Genomic DNA, 25,405 nt, shown 5'->3' with positions numbered 1-25,405 from the left:
TTATAATAGTTTTTATAGTTTTATTTATGTTCTCAGATAGAATCAGTGGCATAACTATAGCGCCGCAGCCCCGGTGACTGCGGGGAGGCGCCGGGGGTCTGTGGGCGCTATTGTTACTCCCCCAGCCCCCCCTCCTTGTGGGTGCAGCGGGGAGTGGGCGGGGGGTCCGTGCGGCGCAGGGGTACCTGCGGTCATAGAGAGGTCCCTGCGGGGATGAGTATTACGTTGGCGGGGTCCCTGCAGTGACACCTGAATCTCAGCCATCAGCAATCAGCATGCGGCCAATGTTTTCAAAATCAAAAGCGTTTCCAGCGCCACCACCCTGCGGATAGCGCGTTTCCAGGTCACTGCAGGGACCCCGCCAACGTAATACTCAGCGCTGCAGGGACCTCTCTATGACTGCAGGTACCCTGTTTTAACTGGGGTGGGGGGGTGGGGCGCCAAAATTTTCCCAGCGGGGGGCGCACATTTTTTGTTACGCCACTGGATAGAATAACAATCAACTCTCCTTTCATTTTAATCAGTGTCTAAGTTTCTTATCAACTTATTTATTTGTAATATTATGGTGCCGTCTTGTATTTTATTGCTGGTATTGTTATATTTTGCAATAAGATGAGTAACTAATAATCTTGCCACATATTTCCTTGTATTCTTCCAGTGTTGTAGTCATGGTAACTCTGTAATACGAGTGAATCACTTGTCCACCGAGATTATTGTCCGGTCAGCCTGGGTAACTTGCAGGGTTGGTCATAGAAGGATCCTGGTTAAGAACAGCGTGAATAGATAACCCGTTCCTTTAACACCCTATGGAGGGCCAGCTCCATTTCACAAAATGCCATGAGTCACGGATCTCCGGGGTGGGGCTGCAATGACCCCAAATGATGTGATTTGCGTCATTTTAGCCCCTCTCCGCAGACGGACAAATTATGGCATTTATCCCTGCAGCAAGCATGTGGGTAGGGAGGACAATCCCGGGATTGGTGGCATCCTCGGATTTTCGACAGGATTTGAATCCCGGTATTGAAGCTTCCAATCTCGGGATTCCGGGATTAGTAGACCTGTGCAATTTTTTTTTCAAAGCGGGACAGCGCTGAGCACCTTGCATATGGCTCAGATGCTGCCCAGCTGACTGCTACTGGCCCCCGGCGGTGCCGCTGTTCAGGACAGTGTGTTGCGCTGACAGGCATGGAGGGGCCCAAGCTGCGCAGCGTGACCCCTGACATCACTTTACGCTGCACAGGCCTAGCCGCCGCCAACCCTGTCAGCACAGCACACTGTCCCAAGCCCAGACGCCCAGCCAGACACCTGCTGTGCCTCTCCCAGCTGCCCGCCCGGCCGCCCTCTGGAGATGGTCGGACCGTCCTGCTGCTGCCTGTCACCACCACCGCCATAAGTGACAGTGCAGGGCAAGGAGGATGGGGAGGATTTACAGGGGGAGGTGGGCTTAGAAGACCTTCATAGGGACATTTGAGGGGGGGCGGAGTCGTTTGTTTTTTTAATTAGGAAGGCCAATCCTGCGATTGAAAAAAATGCCCCGAGATTGGCATCCCTACATGCGGGAGACTTACCCACCTTTCCTGGGGAGGATAACGATTTTCGGAAGCCTCCCGGACATTTTGGAAGGGCAGGCCCTCCATCTCGGGACTTGAGTATTCCTACGGGCACTGTAGAGTTAGTAGGGGTCAAGTCTTCCTTCGTGGAGCCAGGGGCGCCAACAGTGCAAACGGGCCCCGGTAAAAAGGGGGCATGGTCAATCGAAAAGGGCGTGGCCATGCCCCTTTTTTTGAGGGGGGGGGGGAGTTTGCGGGTGGCCGAATGGTGTTTGGTACACCTTCTCAGGGAGAGAGAGAGGACAGGCTGCCGCTGCAGCTGCCTCTCTCCCCGCTCAGCGCACGGCAATGAGCAGCTTGTGCTGGGGAGAGAGGCTGCTGCACACAATGAACACAACTCTGAATGGAACAGCAGCATATTAGCTAACAGGGAAAGAAAGAGCTGAAATGTGCCTGCGTTAGGTCAATAGTATTGTTACATGAATGGATGAATCAAATATTAATATAACACACTGAAGGATTAAGTCTGTCAGTACTTTGACAATAGCTCTGAAGCAGTATTAGATTGTTAGCAACCCACACACTGATGTCCTAAATGAATTACTCGGGGTTAGCAGGTGACACAGGCGACAGGTGACATCGCAGACATTGTTTTGTGTGTGCACTTACAGAACCCATTAAGGGCTGATGAATGTTCTATCTCAGTCTCTATTCCAGTGTTAAATAATTAATGAATCTCTTTGCACAGTCTCAGTCTTTAATGCGTTTCTATCTGGCTAATGCAGAGCCAGATGAAGGGTTTTGGGGTCAGGGGCAGTTACAATGACCTAGTACCTTGGCTTCATGTACACAGAGCCGGTCATTGTTACCCATCGTTCTCTCCATTACGTCATACTCAGGACACGGCCATCAGGGAATGGTCTCCAGCAGAATCCGTACTGCACATCAGTGTCCAAGAACTGAAGGCAAAGGGACTGTCTCTTCAGTCATTGGTTTCCCCATCAATTCACATATAAGGGGATCTACTGCTATGGGCATTATGTGCATAAGGGGCGTTACCACTGTGGGTATTATGCGTAAGTGCCACAATTACAGTGAGTATTATGTAAAAGTGGAGCTACTACTGTGGGAATTATGTACAAGTGGCGCTACTACTGTGGGAATTATGTACAAGTGGCGCTACTACTGTGGGCATTATGTACAAGTGGCGCTACTACTGTGGGAATTATGTACAAGTGGCGCTACTACTGACTGGTTCCCATGGACCTTTCACAGTACTGCTGCTTCGGCATACCTCCCAACTGTCCCACTTTTCGTGGGACCGTCGCAGTTTTTGAATGTACCAAGTTCCGGAATGCTATTCTTTCCGAAGCTTGGACCTGGTTGGCAACTATTGTTCAATGGTTGCAAAATAAAGAGGAAAGGAAACTGCGCTTTTGAGGAAGGATTAACTTCATTTATTTACATTTATTAATGACAACATTTATTAATGACAACATTTATTAATGACAACTAGCAATAATTAATTAATAAATCATTAAAAGTGATCTCCGGCTTTGAATATATGCAATATGAGGGAATAGACACCCCTGTTTTATCCTCTTATTTTATGGGCCCCTGTTCCTTTAAGGACTTGTATTAAAAAGCTGATGCTTTTGTGGAAATGGATTAGGACAATTTTGTAAACCATTCACATTCGAGGGATAAGCCTTCTCCGTCGGGTGTGGTATGATTCACCGACAGTCGGGACCCCGTCCGGCAGCCTTCTCCGTCAGTACTGTAAAATGCTGCTGTCCCTTTGGAGTGGTGGCAGCTGTTGTAGGCACAAATAATTTCGTAAAGCACTCACGATTCCTGGGATGGATCCCGCATCTTTAGTATTGCAGATTCCTGATGTCCTATGGAGTGGTGGCAGCTGCTGATTGTCCTTTTGCTGGCAATTAAGGTCCACAGTAGAAGTGCTCCAGTCCTGGTTCAGGTGTCCATATGCAATTGGAATCCACAATGGACGATTAGATGAGATTCTGCAGAGTGTGCGCCAACAGGTGCATGAAGAGAAGGACTTCCGGGTCATAAACCAGGAAGTACTGTATTTGGAAAAGACAGCTCTTATTGGGAGATCTGCGACACGCTATCCCTGCTTCGAATATGTGGCAGGCACCAATTCTCAACCCTGGCCCAAGGCACCAAGGGGGGAATTTACTAAAGGAAATTTGTAAAAAATAGGTGTATTTGTATCCAGAAATACACTTATTTTTTACATTTACTATCCCGAAAATACGGCAATTCATATTCGTATTGATAGCACATCAATACGACTATGAATTGCTGTATTTTTGGGATAGTAAATGTCAAAAATAAGTGTATTTCTGGATACAAAACACCTATTTTTACACCTATTTTTTAAAAATTTCCTTTAGTAAATTTCCCCCTTTTGGTTTTGAATACGACTTCTCTGAGGGGAGAAGTCGCATAGTGTGTGTAGGCCTTTAAGCCCAGATGCTGCTTGGCTATATCCATACCCTCCAACATGACCCATTCCATTAGGTACAAAATGCTCTGTTTCTGGACTTCCTTACCAGTGACAGTTACAGAGGTGGGGCTGCACCACTGTCCAATATTCAAAAAGGGGAGCCACACCTAATGCCACTGCAAGCATCACTGTCCTGGACTCACTGGCAGTTGATGTGTCCCCCCTATTTGAATTTTGGACTGTGCTGGAGTCCAATCTCTGTAACTGCCACTGGCATACTGTAGGTGCCGATTCTATGGGTGCTTAAGGGCCCGAGTGCCCATGGAAATTGATGAGCACCCACGGGCCCGAGTCCCGCTGCTGGGCCGCTGTAATAACTTGCTAACTTGCGGCTGCAGCACCTGCATCGCCGGACCCGCCTCCTGTGAAACAGTATGCCGGAATGGCGGGAAGAGTGTATCCCATCCGCGGAATTATATGCGGACCTGGGGCGGGCCAGCCTGGGTGTGCTCTGCGGCGCCGGCATCTGACGTCAATGCCAGTGCCTCACAGCGTGCACTGACTGAGTAGGTCAGCAGCGGACCACCCATGTCCCACCACACTTCCCCTCCCTCGTCGCTGGCACAGGTACTGTGGGGGGCATTTATGTACCTGCACTGTGGGGGCATTTACCGTATGTACTTGCACTGTGGGGGCATTTATGTATTTGGCACTGTGGGATCATTTATGTATTTGGCACTGTGGGGGTCATTTATGTATTTGGCACTGTGGGGGTCATTTATGTATTTGGCACTGTGGGGGTCATTTATGTATTTGGCACTGTGGGGGCATTTATGTATTTGGCACTGTGGGGGCATTTATGTATTTGGCACTGTGTGGGCATTTATGTATTTGGCACTGTGGGGGCATTTATGTATTTGGCACTGTGGGGGCATTTATGTATTTGGCACTGTGGGGGCATTTATGTATTTGGCTGTAATGTGTAAAAAGGGGAATTCTGCTGCCTTAATTTAAATATTGGAGACAACTGTGCTGAGTAATATAAATTGGTATTATTTTGTGACCACGCCCCTTTCCCATGAAGCCACTCCCTTATATTTTTGGCTTGAGCACCCACCAGCAAAAACATAAATCGGCACCTGTGGCCACTGGCAGGGAAGTCCAGGAACAGAGCATTTTGTTCCTAATGGAATGGGTCGTGTTGGAGGGTATGTATATCATGGAATGTTGGAAACATTTTTTGGGAAATGGATATTTACTATTCATCTCAGTGGCGGATTTCCCCCAAGGCAACCTAGGTGCCTGCCTAGGTCCCAAGGGGCCCCATAAAGATGTATTGAACATCCAAAATGTTCCCAGAGGAGTATTGCGTAACTATCACATGATGTTATGACATCACTCGGACCCGCCCACACTCCCAAAGTCCCTTTAATGTTCTTTGATAGGATAAAAAAAATTTCGACACACAAAGTGGTCTCATCCGCTGTATGTGCGCAATCAGTTTACTGTGCCCACAAGGCCTACTTCCAAAATACAGAGATCCTGATTCAGATCTGTACGCAATGCAGCCGAGCATTTATCTGTAGACTGTGCACGCGCCAAGGTGCTCTATCCAGTGCTATGGATTGTTGGGGGGAGGAGGGCCCCAAACGGTATCCTGCCTAGGGCCCCATAAAGTCTAAATCCACCTCTGATTCATCTCCACAAAAAGCAGAGAAACAAGTGCAAAGCATATCTGATACAGGAATACAGATGAGCCCCTCTCATTTAGCCCCAGCTGGTGGACTCCATCGGACTGGGACGCACGGACGTCTCACACGCATGCGTGTCCGAGTCACTTGCTGGCTCGACGGCGGAGACCCTGCTGTCTCCGTTTCAGGGAGATGGGCAGGGATAGGGGTGGTGCGGAGGGGGGGGGGGGGGGGTGGCGGCGTCCAACGGGGACTTGCGGCGGGGACCGACGGGGAGCTCCGCCGGAAAGGGGCGTGCGTGCATCTTGTCCGCACGCGCCCCTTCTGATGCCCCCCGGATGGCAGGGCCTGGCGGCTGGCCAAGGGCTGGCGATTCTATCACCAGCCCTCGCAATAACAAGAGGGACTCCATCTGTACATCAATAACACCAACATTTACAGTCCCTGCCCCAACCAGTTCCAACATTAAGGGCCAGATGTACTTTATCACTTTAAAAAGTAATAAAGTGGGGAGTGATAAACTACCAGCCAATAAGTTTTTTAAACCCAGACTGTAACATGACAGCTAGGAGCTGATTGGCTGGAATGTTATCTCTGTATACTTTATAACTTGATGTTTATTAAAAGAGAATTCTCTAACATCAACTATCCCAAATTACTTATTATTTACACACACACACACACACACACACACACACACACACACACACACACACACACACACACACACACACACACACACACACACACACACACACACACACACACACACATATATATATCAAGCATATTCCCATTGTGATTTACAATTGGGACCAATCTTTGCATTTTCTCATGAATAAATAAATTATGCTGCGTTCTCATTGCCGCCCCTGCAAAATCCCGGGTTTTTCTTGCCGAATTTTTGGCGGGGCACAGAGCTTCTCAGCTCAACAGCTTCTCAGCTTCATACTGCACCTCAGACCCGGGAATTTCTCGTGCCTGCCCCTTTCACACTGCTTTCCATGGTCTGCCTTCCAACAAGTGTATGGAATTTGATTGGGTGTTGGGAAATTTGTACAAATTGCTGTGATTGGCTGTTTAAAAAACAGCTTTTATTTGCTGGCTGTCACATATCACATGGTTACATCCCCCAATGAGCTTGTTTTTTGGCATGATGTGTGAAAAACCCATGTCTGTGCTGTTCACACTGCCACACACCCGTGTATTACCCAGGAAAAACCAGGCATAACACCCGGGAATTTCACAAAGACCCTTTCTCACAGAGACGCGACACGGGAAATTACTGCTTGCCCTGACAAATACCCGGGTTTTTGCAGCAGTGAGAACGGGGTATAATATGAATGAGATAGATAAATTAGATCGATGTTAACTTTATAGAATATTTAAAATATGGATTTGCAAAGAATTAGATTACAAAGTCTAATTGTATGACGCAAACCGAGGTTCAGACAAAACAAAATCCACTTTGAAACTGAGAATGAAAATCTTCCGCACCCTATGGTGCAGCCTGCAAAGGGTTAATCCCCAGATACTGCACTGAGTGACATATAACAGTATTGTTCTGTGTGCAAGCCGTGTGCAAATTTCCTTCCCCTACCATGCCTGTCCCTCCCAGAGCTGATGAGTACTTGGGCTGCTGAGCTGCTGTACAGTCATTCGTCTCCAGCACCACCATGCCGAAGTGTCCCAAGTGCAGCAAGGAGGTCTATTTTGGTAAGTGAGCCAGAGAGAGCTGTGAACCTTTCTAAGGACTCTTCCTTCCTCTCCCACCTGAGGACATGCAGTGTAGGCTACCCTCTTATGCACTGGTGGTGACCTTTCCTGAAATAACAGCAGCTTCTGTGCTACTGTAGAAACTGTTTGGATAAGTGATGGGTTGTTCAGCTCCCAGCTGTTCTGCATCCTTTCCTGTCATTGTCTCTTATATAGTACCACAATCACAATTGAAGTGCTTGCTACAGTTTTAGTTGGCATCGTTATCAGGTATTTGGAGATGACACCCGTATTGGAAAACCTTCAAAATCTAGTTACAATTTTTCGGGAGGGGGGTGTATTAGTCTAACCAGATTGGGCTTCAAAATTGAATTGGTTACATTAATTAATAATGCTGTAATGCCACGTAATATGGAGTGGACCTAATAACTATGGTTATAGTAAACAATGTGTAATTGACAACGATTTATCTGCTAAATATGCCAGCGCCGCTTCCAGCGACTGTTCTCTCAGTATGAATACATACAGATACGGCCGAGTTCAATTCATTGAAGCTTAGGTAAATACTGCACCCGAAAAAGGGAACAGTCGCTGTGAGCGCCGCTGGCATTTTTTTAGCAGATATTTTGAGGATCTCTCACAGCAATGTTGGCACTCGAAGGGGTAATCCACAGCACATCTTTCCATAATCCGGGACACATAGGGGTTTATTTCCTAAAATTAAAGTTCTAATGGAATTTTATGTTGCTGTGGGCAACCAATCAGATTATGGGGAAGATGCACTAAGCTTGAAAAGTGATAAACAGCCAGCCAATCAGCTCCTGCCCGACATTTTTCGAACACAGCCTGTGACATGTCAGGTGGGAGCTGATTGGCCGGCTGTTTATCACTCTCCATTTTATCACTTTTGGTACTTTTAGTACATCTGACCCTGTATCTCCTATTTATTTAGCACCTTCTAGATCATGGGTCTTCAAACTGTGGCCCTCCAGATGTTGTGAAACTACAAATCCCAGCATGCCTTGCCACAGTTTTAACACTCCCTTATAGCAAAACTGTGGCAAGGCATGCTGGGATTTGTAGTTTCATAACATCTGGAGGGCCACAGGTTGAAGACCCATGTTCTAGATGATAATATATATAGAATCTGCTTGGTTGCCCATCTACAATAGAACTCCCATCTTTGTAAATAAACCCCATTGGGGTAAATTTACTAAAGCTTCTAAAAATAAAAACAGGTGAATTCTCCCATAGCAACTAAACAGATTCGGTATGTGGCCCCTGGGTGGACAATGTCTAGGACAGTCACTAGGTCAACCACTAATGGTCGAAAGCGATCGTCACAAGCTTGTCGACATGGGCATGGTTGACACCCACAAAGTCGACATGCATTTTTCAAATTTTCTTTGGGGTGTAGACCAACTCCATTCTCATAGAGTGAGAATATAATTGCGAGTCGAGCGCAGTGAGCCAAGCGAGGGGCGGCGGTACAGTAATACGGTGTCCGTGTCAACATATGCCAACATAGACGACAAAAAACGTGAAAAACGCATGTTGACCTGCCCCACCAATATTTTTCTTGCCTCAGGGCAACTGGGATGAAGTTACACACCGCTGTTGCTACATCAAACATTTTGGATCTGTTTGCTCTGAGATTATGTAGACATGTAGGGGGAAATTTACTAAAGGAAATTTGTAAAAAAATAGGTGTATTTGTATCCAGAAATACACTTATTTTTGACATTTGCTATCCCGAAAATACGGCAATTCGTAGTCGTATTGATGTGCTATCAATACGAATATGAATTGTCGTATTTTCGGGATAGTAAATGTAAAAAATAAGTGTATTTCTGGATACAAATACACCTATTTTTTACAAATTTCCTTTAGTAAATTTCCCCCGTAATTCCTAATGCAATACAATAATTACTACATCATTTCTACCCGAATGACTTCATTGCAGGTGTTGACTTGTAGTAGGGTGATTATGTAAAATATGTGTAGGATGTTTTCATTCATACCGAGCATGCAGAGCAAATATGGTATTTGTTTTCTAGTTTCAATTAAAAATATAACTCTAAAAAAGGCGTTTTCTTGTCGCTTCTGGGCATTAGTTCCCAGCGGTACAGATCGCTGCTCACAAACCCTTTCAAAGTGGTTTCTACAAGTTCAAGGCAAGTTTACAAACCGCACCCTGTACGATCTGTCTGCATTCTTGTACAACACAGAAGTAACCGGTCAGAGATCAAGAAGAGTTTCTGCCATTAGTTGGGGGTGTAGTTTTATTGTCTTATAAATGTCAACTAATCCACTTTATGACTGATAAGTTTTCCTTGCTTAATGTGCAGTCTCCATGATAGATTTATATTATTTATATATTAATAGTTATTTATATAGCGCACACATATTCTGTAGAGCTTTACAGAAAATATTAAAACATTAATATCAGTCCCTGCTTTTTAGTGTGTTTTCTTCCTGCCCCAGTGGAGCTTACAATCTATATTCCCTACCACATGTACATGCACATTCATTTTATAATTAATTTGTACGGTGCCAATTAACCTACCAGTATATTTTTTGAATTGTGGGAGGAAAGCGGAGTACCCGGAGGAAACCCACGCAGGCCCGGGGAGAATATACAAATGCCGCACAGTTAGGACCGTGGTGGGAATCGAACCCATGACCTCCATTCAGTTGATGCTAACCACTATACCGACCCTGCTGTAATTTTTTGCTGCCAAATGACGCTGCAATATTTGAACTAATATCTGACAATTGGCTCAGTTTTAAAGAACGTATCGCCACTTATCTACCAAAGTCCCGGGTGTGACCTGGGCTTTGGAACGTGGTTCCAAGCCAGGAAGGACCAGGGACTTACCTCGTTCCTACTGCAGCACCAAACCGGAATAATCCTGGGTCCGCACGGTTCACACTGCATACGGGTGCAATGCTGGTGCTTGGAGATGATGGGGTGTCCCATATGGGAGGGTGTCTGCAGTCACAAGCTGTCATTGGGTAGACAGGCAGGAAGATAGTAGGTTGGGTAAAAGCCATAATGGTCCGAACCATAGGGTGAGGCTGTAACCGCCTCGGAGGCTAGGGGGTCGCATGTCCCGGTTGCTGGATGTGAAACCCATATGTGCATGCAGGCGTGGTTGAAAAGGAGTGGAGCCAAATTACTGCCTTGCCCTGGGTGATGAAAATCCTAGGTTTGACTCTGCCTAGTATGTGGCCAAAGTGAACTTTAATCTGCCTACAAGATCAAAGTACGAGTCAATGCATGGATTTAACCTACGAGTTCTGGTAGACATATTAGATTATGTTCTGTTATAACAGGAATGATATGGCAGTAATTGCACATGTGGATTTGTTTATTTGTATTGATCACTTTTTTTTTTTAAATAGCATTTTTTGTTATTATACTAAAGTTTCAATGATCTTGGTTTGTTTAATTAGTCTCCTCTTGAAAGGACTAACACGCAACTAGAATGTTTTTCCTGCACTGACCCGAGAAAACACTTTTTGTGCGGTAGCTTCTTGAGTCCCTTCCCTCCATACTCCTCCTCTTGGCCTTTCTGTCCCTTTTACTACAGTTGACAACCCTCATCCACTCCACAACCTTCCCTCCCTTGGTCTTGGCAGCAGTTTCCTACTGGTTTCACCAACTCCCTGATTTCTGAATGCTCCTTTAGTGTCTCTACAAGTGAAACATCCTACAGTACACTCCAGATCCTCATCCCAACTGCTTCCCAACCTCGGTCTCCAAGGCTCACTTCAATGGGAATTCTATTGAAGATGGGATGTTCCCCATAGGAACTAATCAGATTTCACTTCTTATTTATTTACTCTAGAAGATCATAGAGATAATCTGATTGGTTACCATGAGCAACATCCCATCTTCAATAGAACTCCCATCTTAGTAAATTTGCTCCTGTTAGTCCAGGTTTAAGTAATATCCATGCTTGAGCACAGATAAATAAATCAAAATAACTGAGGGACTAATTAAACCACCTGTGTTTAAGCAGTGCTGTCCTTAAAACCTGTACTTTTGTTGTGCCTTGAGGACTATGGTTGGGATCCCCTGCTATAGCTCTAAGGTTTCATTAAGGCTCTGTTATTTTATCATCTCCTTTTCTTATTTTATACATCTTCTCAATGAACTAATACGGTCAGGGTCAGACTGGCCCATAGAGATGTGTTGGAGAAATCCCGGGTGGGTCCCACAACATCCTCTTGATGACTGAGCAAGGATCATGGATAAACTTGGGTGCTTGGTTTGTTTCTATGGAAGTGACATTAAGTTTTGCCTTCCTACCAATCAAAGTGGGTGGTCCTGACACACCCCTGTGGCAAGATGGATTTAACGCTCTTGCCAATCTACACCCACTACACCACTCTGCAAATTCATACACTGTCTCATCATTTCCTCCACAATTCAGTCCAAGCCGCTCAGTTGTCTTCTTAGCCTCGTCACCGTCTCCCCTTCATCCATCTCTCAACCTCGCAAAATCGACTCCTTCTTATACTCATTGTCCTGGCTCTGACCTACATATACCCTCATCTCTGGTAACCACCTCTCCCTCTCACACCACCAATATTTCTCTTGTGCTGCTCTGGGCCTGACCAAACTCTTCCTCAGCCTTCAATCCTTAAAACGTTCTCTCAAAACCCACCTCTTTGCTATAGACTTTCCTAGGCAACCTGATATGGACATGTTATAGAAGATCTACACTGTCAGTCATTAGGTCAACCCCATATGTTCGACATACATTCAGTCATTTGTGTGGGATGGTTAGGGTTTGGTTTACGGGAGATGAGTGTTAGGGTTTAGGCTTTCATTGCCAGAGTTCCCACAGCTATTGAATATGGCTAACTGGTGGAAAGTGTGCTTAGTAGGTGTACCCAGGAAAGATGGCATCATAAAATCAGTGCATTCTGAGGTGTGTATCTTTTATCTGTCGATCTTTTGACCATGTCAAACTTTTTACTCTGTTGACCTAATGCATGTTGACCATATTGGGTTGACCTAGACACTTTGGACCTTTGCTTTCACAATTTAGACTGTTTCTTTCCCACATGCAGTCTTATCTACCATTGGTCCTTCATCTTCACCAACCACATTTGGACTTTCAGTTTGTATGTGCAATTTGCAGCTTTGACTGTACGGCAATGCAGAGATTTTTGGAATCATATAAATTATTAGTGATGCTGATGATGATGATGATGATGATGAGAATGGGACCCATGGACATCTCTTGTTTTTTATTGTATTTTGTACTGGTGTTTTCCAATAATTAATTAACCATCCTATAATTACAGTATAATTACAGTAGCCGCAGCTGTAAAAAAAAGTACTCAAAAGATTTTTGTTCTCTTCAGTTGTCCACCAGTCATTTCAAACCTAAAAAAGATCTCCCAAATGTATGAAGGAGGGACCACAGCAGACATCTCCATATCTACCATCTTCAGGTGGCATTGGGCCTGATTCAGGATGAGTTGTAATTTTTTCAAAATTTTGCGTAATTACAACCCCCAGCGATAGGCTGCGGGGGGGGGGCTGCCCAGCAAAGATGCGATATTACGTGCCGCTTGCACATCACCGACTGCACATGCACAGATGTTGGTGCTGATCTAGTCCCATTATCCGTTGTAGGCTAGGGGCCTCATTCCACAAAACTTACCTTTAGACCGCTCCTCTGGAACCCTCCCTGGCAGGTAACAACTGCTGCACATGTGTGGTCAGTAGACAGTGGATTCGTAGAACCCCAACTCCTTCTGGAGGACCTACCCTTGAAGGTGAAGAATAGTATATTCATGCAATGTATAATTTCTTATTGCTGCGAATATCAGCAACAGATATTATAATTATAGGGTCTGTAACCCAATAATTAGTAAATATGCCCTTTAATGTTGCGACAGTGTTTCTAATATCTAATATCCTAATTGTTCCAACCTGTTGTTATCTTCATCAAGATGCCCCTTTAAATGCCCTAGAACTGGATGTCCAGCTCTGAATGAATTTCAAACAGTGGGAAATACTCTATCCAATCTAGACAAAGTACTGATATTCGGGATGGCGGGACAGAACCGCCTAAACCAGTGGTTCCCAAACTGTGTGCCGCGGCTCCCTGGGGTGCCTCGGGACACTTGCAGGGGTGCCACGGGTTGGTGGTGCTGGATCAATTCAAATTATTTATGGTTAATTATTTATGGACAAAACCAGTGCTGGTGGCTGCCAATCATAAACTATGTGTACAAACAGAAGCAAATCCTGCCCTTTACCACATAACTGAACATCAGGATCACATATAAACACAATCTAATTATTTTTATATATTTTTCTACCTTTTTGGGGGGCCTAGGGGTGGCGTAAAAAAATTCTGATACTCTAGGGTGCCGTGATTCAAAAAAGATTGGGAACCCCTGGCCTAAACTGACAGTTGGGATGTGTGGGCCAGAGCTGGCTATAGGGCAGGGCTGGGCAACACCGGCCCTCCACATGGTAATGAACTACAAATCCCAGGATGCCTTGCATCAGTTTCAGCATGGCCACATAGCAAAACTAATGCAAAGCATCCTGGGATGTGTAGTTCATTAACATCTGGAGGGCCGGTGTTGCCCAGCCCTGCTATAGGGTGTTCTGTTTGTAATCTGGGGATATTTAGGAGCATGACAGAGGTCCACATAAACCTGATTGATAGCCAAAATCAAAGGCCTTCACTAATCCGGGTGCCGAGACCTTCCAGTATAGAAATTGCGCTTTGGCAGTCATCCTCTAGAAAGTCCTCCAGGGTGTGGGGCAGTAAAATATCTTTCTCATTAGTTTGCTTTAAATATAGATTGTTTAATTTGGACCTTTTCATTGGAAGAAATATATATCACCGAATGAGCTCTGCCATGGAAGGCAATGGAAATGACTTTCCCTTTTATTCACGCTCCTGAGAAAATAACATATTGCCATGGTTAACACAGAACTATTTATAGCTAAAATTACAGGTCAGACATATTAAATTATACATTGCTTTACCCTTGGGTAAGATATAGATGTTCTACCAATGTGTTTTTCAAGACTTGGCTGTTATGATAAAGTACCGTATAAATAATTAAGAACAGCTATTACGCCTGTAACGAATGATAATATAGCGCAGTTACCCGCCAAGGTCTAGTGAATGGAAAAACGGCGAGTAGTAATGTGATGTAAACTAAGGCTTTGTGTTTATATTTTAGCGTTAGTCCTGTCTGATTTTATGCCATCTGAATTATAACATGTTACAGGACTACCGTCTTAGAGAACACGCGGCCACAAGTATTCCTTCATCACATTCCCCATTAATAAAATAGTTTCTGACCATACTTTTAGTTAGTGGCGTTACTAGAAATGTTGCACCCCCTTGCCCCAAAAAATTCTGGTGCCCCTTCCCCCCTCATACATTTTATTTTTATCTTGTTACCTAAATACCCTTTGCCAGAGGTTTCATGCTGATTGACAGTAGTTACATGCTCGTTGCCAGGGATTTTATGACCATTGCCAGGGGTTGCATGGTTGTTGCTAGGGTTTTTTTTATGCTCATTGCCCACAGTTACATGTTTGTAGCCAGGGTTTTCATGCTTGTTTTCAGGGGTTTCTTATTTATTGTCATTACCGCAATGCCAGTTTTGACCCCTAAAAGGAGGGGGGTGGGGACACCAGTTTATTGTGAACTGCTGGGCATCTGCTGGGCATTCCTTGTGGAGGACCAGTCTCATTGGAATCTGCAAAGACCATGCGTCCCCTCAGTGCCAGCTCCAGAGTCCACAAAGATGAAGGAGCACCTTAGGGTCAACACTTCAACTGTGACCACAAGGCGAAAGCTACCGTTGTCAACAGTAACCACCAGATTTCTTCTCCGATTGGGTTTGCCCATTGGCACACAAGCGTTGGCAGACATGCGTGGAAAGGGATGGGGACTAGTGAAAAATGAATAGTGTATTACATAGAGGATAACCTGAGTTATCATGTACAAAAACACTTCTAGCCATGGAGGCATTACCTTTCAATCCAGCCTCGTAATTATATTCATTGGACATTGATGTTAATAAAAGTTACTATGCTGTAGTTATTGCGTGTGTTTATACCCTGCAATATCACCGTTGTGGGTCCTATCAGCGCCTACAGAAGGTCTATTTACTATAGAAATCTTTACAACTGCAGATAGGTTATCAGCCACACTGATGAGATTATCTGTAGTAATATAACATTGTATCACAGGTCAGTGTCCAAGGTACACATTTGAATATATTCAAAATAAGAAACAGTTGGCATGTATTCTTATGTAACCTGTCAGTAAGGCTTCCTCCCTCGCCCTTCCTATGAAACCTGTCAGTAAGGCTTCCTCCCTTCGCCCTTCCTGTGAAACCTGTCAGTAAGGCTTCCTCCCTTGTCCTATCTATGTAACCTGTCAGTAAGGCTTCCTCCCTTGTCCTTCCTATGTAACCTGTCAGTAAGGTTTCTTCCCTCGTCCTTCCTATGTAACCTGTCAGTAAGGCTTCCTCCCTTGTCCTTCCTATGTAACCTGTCAGTAAGGCTTCCTCCCTTGTCCTATCTATGTAACATGTCAGTAAGGCTTCCTCCCTTGTCCTATCTATGTAACCTGTCAGTAAGGCTTCCTCCCTTGTCCTTCCTATGTAACCTGTCAGTAAGGCTTCCTCCCTTGTCCTTCCTATGTAACCTGTCAGTAAGGCTTCCTCCCTTGTCCTTCTTATGTAACCTGTCAGTAAGGCTTCCTCCCTTGTCCTTCCTATGTAACCTGTCAGTAAGGTTTCCTCCCTTTTCCTTCCTATGTAACCTGTCAGTAAGGCTTCCTCCCTTGTCCTTCCTATGTAACCTGTCAGTAAGGCTTCCTCCCTTGTCCTTCCTATGTAACCTGTCGGTAAGGCTTCCTCCCTTGTCCTTCCTATGTAACCTGTCGGTAAGGCTTCCTCCCTTGTCCTTCCTATGTAACCTGTCAGTAAGGCTTCCTCCCTTGTCCTTCCTATGTAACCTGTCGGTAAGGCTTCCTCCCTTGTCCTATCTATGTAACCTGTCAGTAAGGCTTCCTCCCTTGTCCTATCTATGTAACCTGTCAGTAAGGCTTCTTCCCTTGTCCTTCCTATGTAACCTGTCAGTAAGGCTTCCTTCCTTGTCCTTCCTATGTAACCTGTCAGTAAGGCTTCCTCCCTTGTCCTTCCTATGTAACCTGTCAGTAAGGCTTCCTCCCTTGTCCTTCCTATGTAACCTGTCAGTAAGGCTTCCTCCCTTGTCCTATCTATGTAACCTGTCGGTAAGGCTTCCTCCCTTGTTCTTCCTATGTAACCTGTCGGTAAGGCTTCCTCCCTTGTTCTTCCTATGTAACCTGTCAGTAAGGTTTCCTCCCTTGTCCTTCCTATGTAACCTGTCAGTAAGGCTTCCTCCCTTGTCCTATCTATGTAACCTGTCGGTAAGGCTTCCTCCCTTGTCCTTCCTATGTAACCTGTCAGTAAGGTTTCCTCCCTTGTCCTTCCTATGTAACCTGTCAGTAAGGCTTCCTCCCTTGTCCTTCCTATGTAACCTGTCAGTAAGGCTTCCTCCCTTGTCCTTTCTATGTAACCTGTCAGTAAGGCTTCCTCCCTTGTCCTTCCTATGTAACCTGTCAGTAAGGCTTCCTCCCTTGTCCTTCCTATGTAACCTGTCAGTAAGGGTTCCTCCCTTGTCCTTCCTATGTAACCTGTCAGTAAGGCTTCCTCCCTTGTCCTATCTATGTAACCTGTCGGTAAGGCTTCCTCCCTTGTCCTTCCTATGTAACCTGTCAGTAAGGTTTCCTCCCTTGTCCTTCCTATGTAACCTGTCAGTAAGGCTTCCTCCCTTGTCCTTCCTATGTAACCTGTCAGTAAGGCTTCCTCCCTTGTCCTTCCTATGTAACCTTTCGGTAAGGCTTCCTCCCTTGTCCTTCCTATGTAACCTGTCAGTAAGGCTTCCTCCCTTGTCCTTCCTATGTAACCTGTCAGTAAGGCTTCCTCCCTTGTCCTATCTATGTAACCTGTCAGTAAGGCTTCTTCCCTTGTCCTTCCTATGTAACCTGTCAGTAAGGCTTCCTCCCTTGTCCTTCCTATGTAACCTGTCAGTAAGGCTTCCTCCCTTGTCCTTCCTATGTAACCTGTCAGTAAGGCTTCCTCCCTTGTCCTTCTTATGTAACCTATCAGTAAGGCTTCCTCCCTTGTCCTATCTATGTAACCTGTCAGTAAGGCTCCCTCCCTTGTCCTTCCTATGTAACCTGTCAGTAAGGCTTCCTCCCTTGTCCTTCCTATGTAACCTGTCAGTAAGGCTTCCTTCCTTGTCCTTCCTATGTAACCTGTCAGTAAGGCTAGTATCCTCACTATTTGCCTAAGAACATCACTCTTTGACTACAGCTGAAAGTGTCTGCATGTTGTTTGCGCAACCAAGCAGATATGGCAAGCACAACAAATGGGTTACACTGTTTGTGTTACAGTGTGTCACAGCAGTTGTGTTTTTTTTTTGTACTTTTAAGAATCATTTCCATACCTTTGGCAGCGGACTGTCAGCCGCTTCTTTGCCTAACACAAATCTCTGTCTGCGTCTTTGGCACACTGCAGTGTTTGTGATGGAAGTGTCTGTGTGAATAAGGGCAGTAATACTTACTGTAGGGAACCTGCAATAACTCTGTTCCGTCACTGATGTTTGCATTTCAGTGTTTCCTTGACTGGCACCACCTTGAGTCAAGAAGGTTCGGTGGCCAAATCACACACACAGTATTGGCTTTATCTCTTATCTTTTTATTCATGATACATAAATACAAAACTTCTACTTCAGTGGTGACAAAACAAAGAAACAAGTGCACTGATGTCACAGGTGTATGTATAATGGAGCGCAGGGCTGGACTGGCCAATAGGTAAACAGGGGAAGCCCTCGGTACGCCCTACTGTCTGAGGGCTTACGCCCTCCTTTAGGAATCAGATTCTAGACCGGTGGTTCCTAAACTCGGTCCTCAGGAACCACACAGTCCTCGGTTTCCAGGTCACCCGACAGGTGCACTCATTACTGACTGACACATTTTAAAAGATCCACAGGTGGAGCTAATTATTTCACTTGATTCTGTGAGGAGACCTGGAAACATGCACTGTGTGGGGTCCTGAGGACCGACTTTGAGAACCTGTGTTCTAGACTGTGCACTCAGATTATATACTTCTACTTTACTAGTGGGTAGGTAACTTGGTGGAGCAGGACCTTGGATGTTAGTTTGTTTCTATGGAAACTTCAGCAACATTAGCCATCCTGCCAATCAAAGTGAACAGTCCCCCTGACACACATTGCAGCCAGGGTCGGATTAAGGGAGGGGCAGCCATCCCAGGACCCCCATACATTAAGGGCCACCACACACTGCTGTTTCAAGTGGAGGGGTTCCCCTCTGGGAAGCTTTGCACCACCATGTTCTCAGTGATGTCATTGTCCCCTCCATGTGGACTTGTGATTGCCAGCTATCGGCATATCCTGCCTGCTTCTGTATATATATATATATATATATATATATATATATATATATATATATATATATATATATATATATATATTTATTTTTTCCTTTAATACTGAACTTCTTATTCTGCTTGGTTACAGCTGAGAAGGTGACTTCTCTAAATAAAGACTGGCACAGACCATGCCTAAGATGTGAGAAATGCAACAAGACGCTAACCCCCGGCAGCCATGCTGAGGTACAGTATACAATATTAATATAAGGATTGTAAATTAAATATAGTATCCCATAGGACAACTCCCCCCTTACATACCTCCCAACATGTTGACTTGTGTAAGACCAGCTTCCCAGGTTAGGGTTACATCTATGGGTAGACACTAGTGGAAGGTTCAGAGTTAGGTTTTGGAAGGGGAGGGTTAGGGTTAGGCTGCGGGACGGGTGGGCTAGAGTTGGGCTGCAGAACAGGTTTGTTAAGGTTAGGCTGAGGGATGGGTGGGTTAGGGTTAGGCTGCGGGATGGGTTAGGGTTAAATTGTGGAAGGGGTCGTTTAGGATTAGGCTGTGGTAGGGGTTAGGGTTAATCTTAGGGTTACAACACTTCTTTAAATCCATCTGGATTTAGAATTTTGGAATTCCGTTGCCGGGATTCTGACCAACAGCACGCTGGGTGTCATCATATGACACACAACCCCTTACAAATGACATATAACTATTTTTATTTCATTATAAAATGGCACAGCGACATATTCGGAGCACTGCCAATATTAGAACTATAGGATACAAGTTGAATGCATGAACTTTGTGCCACATAGAAATGTGTATAGAGATGATCCGAGCCCCACGTCACTATGTGCTACTGTCAATCTCTGCGATGGTTCTGTGTTGGCGAACACCCACATTACTTATCCACACATTGCAAGCTGGAGCCAATATATAAACTCAGGAGTTAGAGGAGCGGAGATAGCTTCTATTGCAATGCCAGTATGTCCCATACAACAAAGCAGGAGCCCATGCCACCTGTCCACAGCGGGAACATACTGTACCATACCTTCCTAATTACCGGGCTGTCTCAGTCCCCTTGGCCAAGTGTTATGAATGATGATGGAAGCAGTAAGATTACCAGTAACAGGGCTCTGTCATTTCTGGCAAATCATAGAAAATACAGATCACCATGAAAACGGGACACACACATACGTACAAGGTACAGGTATGACAGAGGAAGCAGAGAAGGCCCTGCTCCTGATTCTTGCAGGTGGGGCAGAAATCTTTCTAAATTGGGTAACACCATGCTGCACTGCAGGTGGGCAGATGTAACATGTGCACAGGGGAGCCGAGAGAGGGGGGGAGCGGGTACTAATTACCCGGGCCCACGCTTGCTGAAGGGGCCCTGCAGGGGCCCTGGTCTGACCCCTCCCTTCCCCCTCCATCCCTCCCGGGTAGCAACAGTAGCACACACTTTTACAGCATGTGCTGTGCTGACAGCAGGCTCAGCATGAGCATCTCACTGACAGCGTGAGAGGTCAAGCTGAGCCTGCTGTCAGCACAGCACATGCTGTAGGTGTGTGCTGCTTCTGAGATTACAGTTTTTAGAGTTTTCTTTCACCCTATTCTAAACATTTCGGGCGTGGCGTAAGTGTGGGAGGTTCCCACAACACACACACACTTAGGCCACGCCCCCAAAATTTTACCGGGGCCCGGCATTCCTCTCGGCTGCCCTGCATGTGCAGAGAGAGTTAGATTTGGGTGAATTATTTTATTTCTGTGCAGGGTGAATACTGGCTGCTTTATCCTTACACAGCAATTTTCAGTTTGAACACACCCCACCCAAATCTAACTCTCTCTGCGCATGTTTCATCTGCCCCACCTGCAGTGCAGCATGGTTTTGCCCATTTGAGAAAGATTTTGGCCCTTTGGCAGGCCTGTGGACAGCTGATTCATTTAACTTGTGCTTTAAAAAAAAAAAAGTGCTGTTGCGTTAAAGGTGTCAGTGTCATGTTGTCATGTTTGATGGCTTCGGCTGGCACACGTCATGCAGATTATTCAAACAATATATATAGATTTGACTGGAAAATGAGGTCTGAAGCTGAAGACTGATAAACGGAAACGCTAATGGTAACAGCCGTCTGACTGTATATGTTTATACGAGGACAGAGTGCCACACGTTCAGTTGGATCCACTCTCTTCCATTGCCGGCGCTCGCCAGAACGTCCACGCTGGTGAGCCTTGGCAGAGAGTAACTCCGTCAGACTGGGGCCAATATCCTTCACAAGAGACAGCAGACTACACATTCAGTTGGTGGATGATTCAGATTGGAGATTATCCCTGGAAGAAAAAGTTGGTCCTTTTGAAAAAAGGAATTTTTCCACCCCAATACATTTATTGGTCTACTAGACCCTCCGTCAGGATATTAAAGATTTTATATTACGCATGTTCTTAATGAACAGGCGTAATATAAAATGATAACAGATGTCCTATAAGATCACTGTACAAATTCTTCGTGATTTGACCCTGAGGAAGTCTTAAAGACGAAACGCGTTGGGTTTTTGAGAATGACTGTATTGTATGGAATCTGTAACCAACTGACAACTATGAAAAGCTGCAATTTTAAATAAATGTACATTATATAAACTTTGTGGCAGCTTTGAATTGTGATCACTTCATAACTGAGTTTACATTGCGCCCTCTAATATCTCGTTTTGATTAGATATATATATAATTTTATACACCCCTTATTTATTTACATTTTTGTTTCCTTTACAGCATGATGGAAAGCCCTACTGCAACCAGCCATGTTATGCAGCGCTCTTTGGACCAAAAGGTAAGACTGCCGGTGTCTATGAGGGAGATTTATCCAAGCTTACAGCCTTACTCACTAGGTTGCAGTAATCGTAGCCCAGCGAATAGGTAAACGCCGCCCAGCTGAACGCCCCACTGCATGATTCCCCTCGCTAGCATGCGAGGGGATGTGTATGGTAACACATCCCCTCGCATGCAGTCGCACGGCCAAAAAAATCATTTCCCATTAAATCATTTTTCTGCCATTTGTCATGAAAAGTCAGCCTGGACTTTCATTTACACGCTGTCCTCCGAATTCGGGGTGGGGGATGATGTCATGTGATGTCAGCCGCCTGCCCCGAACAGTCTTCAACACCTGCACTCCCCCGCTCCTCCTGGAGCAAACGGCCTTGCGAGTGTGGAACGCGTGGAAGCCATTCGCTCCAGGGGTTTCTGCGTGTACAAACCCCCGAACACCAGGGATGCGGCTGAATTTGGCCCATAGTGTACGGGTCTGAATCGGCCTCCGAGAGAGAGGTAAAGTACTAACCATTCAGCTCCTGATATTTTGCAGACACAGGACGGGATGCACTAAAGGAGGAATGCGGTTAAAAAACAACAACCAAAAAACATTTTCTGATGACGTTTAATGCATCCCGCCCACAACCTGTAACATGACAGTTATGTCCACTTTATCTCTCTCCAAACTTGGATACTTCTGCAGCTATATTTTGGTGCGCTTTACAGATTTTCAGAACTATTTTCTAAGCATGCAGTACTAAGTGTGCTGGTATATCCTTCTCTTTCCAGGGTTTGGTCGCGGTGGAACAGAAAGTCACACTTTCAAATAACAAGTAAGTACGCTGTTACACCCAATAATGTATGTGCAATTACATTTGGCCATTTATCAGTGGATTTATATGTATATATGAGGAGAAAAGGGACAATTATACGCTATACAAAGTATTTAGTTGTATTCTTAATGTGCAACTGGTTACAAATGGTGTACGCTTGAGGTAGCCATTTTGTTCTTTGGATATGAGTCTAATGTAGAATGCATGGAAAAACAATTACGTGTACCTGTAGAGAATGTCCAGGATAAAAACACTGCATAGCGAATCATTTTGTTCTGGCTAAACATTGAAATTATATTTAAAACTAAATAGAATGGAAAACCAATAGCTATAAATTAGTACCAACAAAAGTCACAAAAGTGCAACTGGTTACAAATGGTGTACGCTTGAGGTAGCCATTTTGTTCTTTGGATATGAGTCTAATGTAGAATGCATGGAAAAACAATTACGTGTACCTGTAGAGAATGTCCAGGATAAAAACACTGCATAGCGAATCATTTTGTTCTGGCTAAACATTGAAATTATATTTAAAACTAAATAGAATGGAAAACCAATAGCTATAAATTAGTACCAACAAAAGTCACAAACTATGGGGGGTATCCAATTAGCTGTAATAACACAATCTGCTATCGCAGGTAAAGTTATTGTACCTATCACCTATGCGCAATCCCGTTTTTCAACCTATCCTATTAGAAAATTGTGAAACCAGGTGACCTATGTTGTGTTAACCAGGGAAAAGTTGAGGCCAAAATAGAAAAAATCAAAGGCAAAACAAAAATCATTGGATAACTGTATAAAAGTATATTAGAGGTTATATTAAAAATGATTTGGGGGACTTTAAATGTGTCCTTCACAGTCTGCATTCTAAAAAAAAAAACACACACAAAAAAAAAAAACAATAAAAAGTTTTTTTGTGTAAAATAAATGCTCTCATAAAATTTGGAACACTATAATAATGGATCAGTATAAAGTATAAATTTGGGTAAATTATAGGCACTTTCAAAAACCTTGCAAAACATCTCATTATTGGCTAAATAACAATTGCAAACTTCAAAGTGCCTAATTGGTTTTTAAGGGGGTGGCCAAGGGGTTCGAAACCAATTGCCGATATTGTTACTGGAAAACAAGGATTTCCCCAACTTTTCACTTGCTCAGAGTACTGTAGGTGAATAAACCTTAGAGAGAATAGCGCATGCAATTTATCGATAATTGCGAAAAAAGCATCATTTTGGCAAAAACAGGTTATCGCAGCTAATTAAATACCCCCCCCCCCCCCCCCAAATTACTCCGTTCCCTGTTCCTTACAAATAACTGCTGCTTTGTTTGCTCAAGGTTATATTTTAAGTCACAACATCGAAATGTCTTGCCTTGCACTAGCAATCTGCACTAGCAATCTTAGTGAGCACGTTTGCCCTCTTCCTTTAGGAGACGCCCTCACAAACAACGTAAAAGCATGGTACTGTGAGTCAGAGAATTCTCCAGAGTCACGCCTTGCAGATGTATAAAGGTCATATCAAAGTCCAACACTCCCATAACAGACATCTCCTTCTTTCAGTCAGTGCTAATCAGTCAGGGCTAAAGTTTGCTTTTCCACAAAAAGGGCCTGATTCGGTAGACTGCGCATGTTTGCTGCCTAGCGATCAGTTAACCGCGCCCCGACCAAACAGCTGTCCGTCCCCCCCCCCCACCATGCTGCTCCAATCCCCGTGTTTGCATCCGAGGGGATGTTTACGCTTATACCCTTTGAGACATACTCCAAAATCCCAGGTTTTTGCACATGAATGCGCATCAACCCGGGATTTTGGTATGTCTGAAAGGGTCAACCTGGGTGTTAAAACCCGGGTCTCCAACCCTTCTTTTTCCTGGCTTAAGGACCTGGGATGTACGACCCAGGTTGACCCTTTCAGACATAAGAAAAACCCGGGTTTTTCAGCAAATTACCAGGTAGAAGAACTGCTTCACCCAGTAATCTGCTGCTGTAGTTGTGAAATGGTGCAGGCTGCACCCGGGAAAATGACCCAGCAGTCAAAATGGCAGGTAATTCCCAGGTAGTATGTCTAAAAGGGGTATCTCACATCCCCTCACATGCCACCGAACAAGTAAAAAATCATTCGATATTTGAATAGTCGACGGCCATCAGTGTGGGGGAATTCCCATCACCTTGGGTTCTGCTGGGGTGCCGACAAGTCAGGTGGGCCACGGCAAAATGGAGGGCTCGTGGCCACTCCCCCTGTAGGAAACATTATATAAATAAGGGGGAGAGAGGACATTCATTGCATTCATTATTCTGCTGACATTGTTGTATTGATATATACCATTTTCTCTCCCTTAGGGCTGATGGGTCACAGTATACAGATGACTTTGTCTGATTGATGATACGCCACTACTCATGTACACTTATGCGTGATCTAGTGCTTTGCCCAGAATATTTTCTAACTGTGTCAGTAGTTACAGCAGCAGTAAAGTTGGACATCCTGAATATTGCTAAACCTACAAACAATGACTTGTAATAATAATTGCTTATATTTTTTATATATAAAGTCAAAACACTATGCAGGTGTATATGATTATTATTACTGAATAAAGATAAAAACTTGTAAAAAATCTGACAGATTTATTTTTCTTAATATGAAATATATATACAGTATGGTCTAGCCAGTGGCAAACTCAGGATTTTCAGAAGGGGGTTTCTAGAGGGGCGGAGCAAAGCACGGAGATGGACACTTAGGTGACCCAGTATATACCGGGTCAGTTAAAGTATTATAGATAGACCAAATGTATATAAATAATAATAAAATATATATATATATATATATATATATATATACATACACACATACAGGGGCGTCAACAGCAGTGTA

At 44.5% G+C, this 25,405-nt stretch overlaps 1 protein-coding gene across 1 annotated transcript; it reads left to right on the top strand.

Annotated features, from left to right (window-relative positions):
* Positions 1-7,279: 7,279 nt before the first annotated feature.
* Positions 7,280-25,153, top strand: CRIP1 (cysteine rich protein 1). The gene is made up of 5 exons (XM_083165963.1): positions 7,280-7,430; positions 19,060-19,154; positions 21,676-21,733; positions 22,501-22,544; positions 24,877-25,153. Exons 1-4 carry the CDS (start codon positions 7,391-7,393, stop codon positions 22,539-22,541), a joined length of 234 nt encoding a protein of 77 aa, XP_083022089.1. The 5' UTR covers positions 7,280-7,390; the 3' UTR covers positions 22,542-22,544; positions 24,877-25,153.
* The last annotated feature ends 252 nt before the right edge of the window (positions 25,154-25,405 follow it).

This window comes from Crinia signifera, chromosome 12, assembly GCF_055691185.1.
Source record: "Crinia signifera chromosome 12, ASM5569118v1, whole genome shotgun sequence".
In the NCBI taxonomy this organism is placed as follows: domain Eukaryota; kingdom Metazoa; phylum Chordata; class Amphibia; order Anura; family Myobatrachidae; genus Crinia; species Crinia signifera.
Note: the sequence above shows the minus strand (reverse complement) of the source record. Positions and strands in the feature narration are given on the sequence as shown.